General features: G+C 41.5%; 1 protein-coding gene across 1 annotated transcript in view; it reads left to right on the top strand.

Annotated features, from left to right (window-relative positions):
• LOC128878553 (mucin-2-like) overlaps positions 1-3,828 on the top strand; it is a 10,850-nt gene that overhangs the window by 2,608 nt on the left and 4,414 nt on the right. Inside the window, exon 4 of the mRNA XM_054126840.1 lies at positions 33-3,692. Coding sequence (XP_053982815.1) covers positions 33-3,692 — 3,660 coding nt within the window. The remainder of the gene's footprint in view (positions 1-32; positions 3,693-3,828) is intronic.

Raw genomic sequence — 3,828 nt, 5'->3', positions numbered from 1 at the left:
AACAACAACTGAACCTACATCTACTAGTACAGTGCCAGCTACTTCTACCACAATGACCACCACGGAAGAATCAACTACTTTAGAGACTACCACTGAAGAAGCAATTACGACTGAGGCAACCACTGAACTAACTACTACGGTAAGAACAAGCACAGAAAAATCAACTACAATAGAGACCACCACGGAAGAATCTACCACTGAAGAAACAAGTACGACTGAGGCAATCACTAAACCAACGATTGTGCTAACAACAACCACAAAAGAACTAACTACAGTAGAAACTACCGTTCTAGAAACGACCATGCCAGTATTCACAACAACAGAGACAACTATCGCTGAAACTACGACCGAAGCAACGATCGTAGTAACAACAACTGAACCTTCAACTTCAACCACTATGGCAGCTACAAGTACAATAGAGACTACTACTGAGGAATTAACTACTATTGAAGAAACTGCCATTGAAGAAATAATTACGACTGAGACAACCACCGAGTCAACGACACTGGTAACAACAACTGAGCCTCCAACTACTGCCACTGTACCACCTACAACTACAATAGGGACCACCACGGAAGAATCAACTACTGAGGAAACTACCACTGAAGAAACAACCATGTCAGAATCCACCACTACAGAGACGACTACGACTGAGGCTACCGCCGAATCAATGATCGTTGTAACAACTGAATCTGTAGCTGTTAGCACTGTAACACCTACAACTACAATAGGGACCAGCACGGAAGAATCCACTACTATAGAAGCTACCACTGAAGAAGCAAGTACGACTGAGACAACCACTGAAGTAACTACAGTGGTAACAACAACTGAACCTGCAACTAGTAGCACAGTGGCAATGACAACTACAGTAGAGACCACCACGGAAGAATCCACTACTGAGGAAACTACCACTGAAGAAGCAATTACAACTGAGACAACCACTAAACCAACGTCCGTGGAAACAACAACCACAGAAGAATCAACTACAGCAGAAATTTCCACTGAAGAAACAACCATGGCAGAGTCTACTACTACAGAGGCAATTACGACTGAAGCTACCACCGAATCAACGATCGTTATAACAACTGAATCTGTAGCTATTAGCACCGTAGCACCTACAACTACAATAGGGACCACCACGGAAGAAACAACTACTGAGGAAACTACCACTGAAGAAACAACCATGTCAGAATCTACCACTACAGAGGGAATTACGACTGAAGCCGCCACCGAATCAACTACCGTGATAACAATAACTCAGCCTGTAACTACTAGCACTGTAGCAATCACATCTACAATAGAGACTACCACTGAAGAAACAACCATATCAATGTCCTCCACGATAGTAGCAACTACGACTGAAACAACCACTGAACCAACTACCGTGATGACAACTAAACCTACAACCACTAGCACTATAGCAATTACAACTATAACAGAGATTACCACTGAGGAAACAACACCTGAGATTACCACTGAAAAAGTAACTGTAGCAATACCAGCAGTGCCTGTGACAACAGTAATGACGATGGCAACAACAGAATCCACAACAGAGTTTACTATCATAACAACGGAAGCCGAATACATCGTTGAGACCGAGACTGTGCATGATACTGAATATGAGAAGGAATACAAAGAAGCGTACGACGAAGAGGAGGAATACGAGGGAGAAGCTACCGAGGCATTTCCAAAGTGGTCGGACTACGTAGCTGAAGAGGAAACTACTTTAGTCAAACCAGTGAAAACTTTAAAACCAAAAGTAACAACATCTAAGACAACACCCTCGCATGTGGTAACTATTGAAACCCCAATCAAAGTTACTACACCAGTGATGAAACCTTCGAAGACTACACCTCCTGCGAAGAAGAAGACTACTGTATTTGAAACAACAATATCAACAACTGAGGAACCATTGTTGGTTAAAGAAACCACCGAGACTACTGAAATGATAACTATGCATTTGACAACTACTGAAGAAATTACCACAGAAAGTCCATCTACATTTACAACCTCGACTACAACAGAATCGACAACTGAATCTACATTAATCACTACAGAATCAGTTACGGTTACAGAAGCTGTGAAAACTATCGAAACAAAAACTATACCTGTGATACCAAAAACAACGACAGCTATTTCTACAAGTGAAGTCATAATAATGACAACAAAAGAACCAACTAGCACCATTGAAACGTCAGAAATGACAACCGAATCCACCATCGTTTCGACGAAATCAGTGTCGGTTTCGGAAACTACAGAAGCTACTGAAACAACTGAGGCAACAACAGCAAGTGCTTCACCTAGCACGGAAACAACCGAAGAAACTGTTGAAATTCCGTCTTCTACAACCGAATTTACAACTGAATCCACGATAATAACTACAGAATCAGTAACGATTAATGTAACAGGAAAGACAACCGAAAAGATGACTACTGTGCCTGTACAACTAGAAAAAACAACGCCAATACCTACTACTGAAATCATAGTACAAACTACAAAAATAGAGACTACGACGGAGAGCACTCCAAGCACCCCACCATTCACTACAACGGAAACAACCGAAGAAACTACTGTAACTACATTTTCTACGACTGAATCTACAACTACATTCGTGACGCCAGAAATAACTTCAAGTATTTTTACCACCGAGAGTAGCACTCCGTCTACGACACTATCTGTAGAAGCCGAATATACGGAAGAGACCGAAGCATATACTGTTTCCGAATACGAGGAAGAGGAGGAGTATGAAGAAGAAGCGACGAGAGAACCTCCCAAATTTGTTGACTATGAGGAAACATCTAGTGTCTCTACAGCAGTTACCACTGAAGCCATTACTACCTCCAGTGAAGGTTTATCGACCACTGAGGAAGCAACAATTACACCTAGTAGTATAAGTATTGAATCACTGAGAGTTCCAGTAACTACCGAAGAGACAACTACCATGACTACGCCAAGTATTACACTTTCCTCCACTGAATCTACAACAGAATCTACAATAGTAACTACGGAATCAATACCAGTCAATGAAACCACAGAATCTACCGAGGCAACTGCATCGAAGACACCTCGAAGTACTTTGGCACTCCTTACTACGAAAATAACTGAAGAAACTACGGAAACACCATCCTATACAACTGAATCTACAACTGAGTCTTCAACAGAAACTACAGAATCTTTCCCTGTCAATATTACTACGGAAACAACAGTTCGCACTACTGAAGTGATGATAGTAACTACGGAAACACCAAGTATCATTACTGAAACATCAGAGTTCACAACTGAATTAACGACAGAAACGACAGAATCATTCCCTGCAAATGTTACTACGGAAGCTATCGAAAAAACGACAGAGGCAATCACAAGTACCACACCTTTGTCTACCACGGAAACAACCGAAGAGAGTACTGAAACTCCATCCTATACAACTGAATCTACAACTGAGTCTTCAACAGAAACTACAGAATCCTTCCCTGTTAATGTTACTACGGAGACAACAGTTCGCCCTACTGAAGTGATGATAGTAACTACGGAAACACCAAGTATCATTACTGAAACATCACAGTTCACAACTGAATCAACAACAGAAACGACAAAATCGTTCCCTGTAAATGTTACTACGGAAGCTATCGAAAAAACGACAGAGGCAATCACAAGTACCACACCTTTGTCTACCACGGAAACAACCGAAGAGAGTACTGAAACCCCATCCTATACAACTGAATCTACAACTGTGTCTTCAACAGAAACTACAGAATCCTTCCCTGTCAATGTTACTACGGAGACAACAGTTCGCACTACTGAAGTGATGATAGTAACTACGGAAACACC

The sequence above is a fragment of the Hylaeus volcanicus genome, chromosome 6 (assembly GCF_026283585.1).
Source record: "Hylaeus volcanicus isolate JK05 chromosome 6, UHH_iyHylVolc1.0_haploid, whole genome shotgun sequence".
Taxonomy (NCBI): domain Eukaryota; kingdom Metazoa; phylum Arthropoda; class Insecta; order Hymenoptera; family Colletidae; genus Hylaeus; species Hylaeus volcanicus.
The sequence above is the reverse complement of the archived record's forward strand: the minus strand, read 5'-3'. Positions and strand labels throughout refer to the sequence as shown.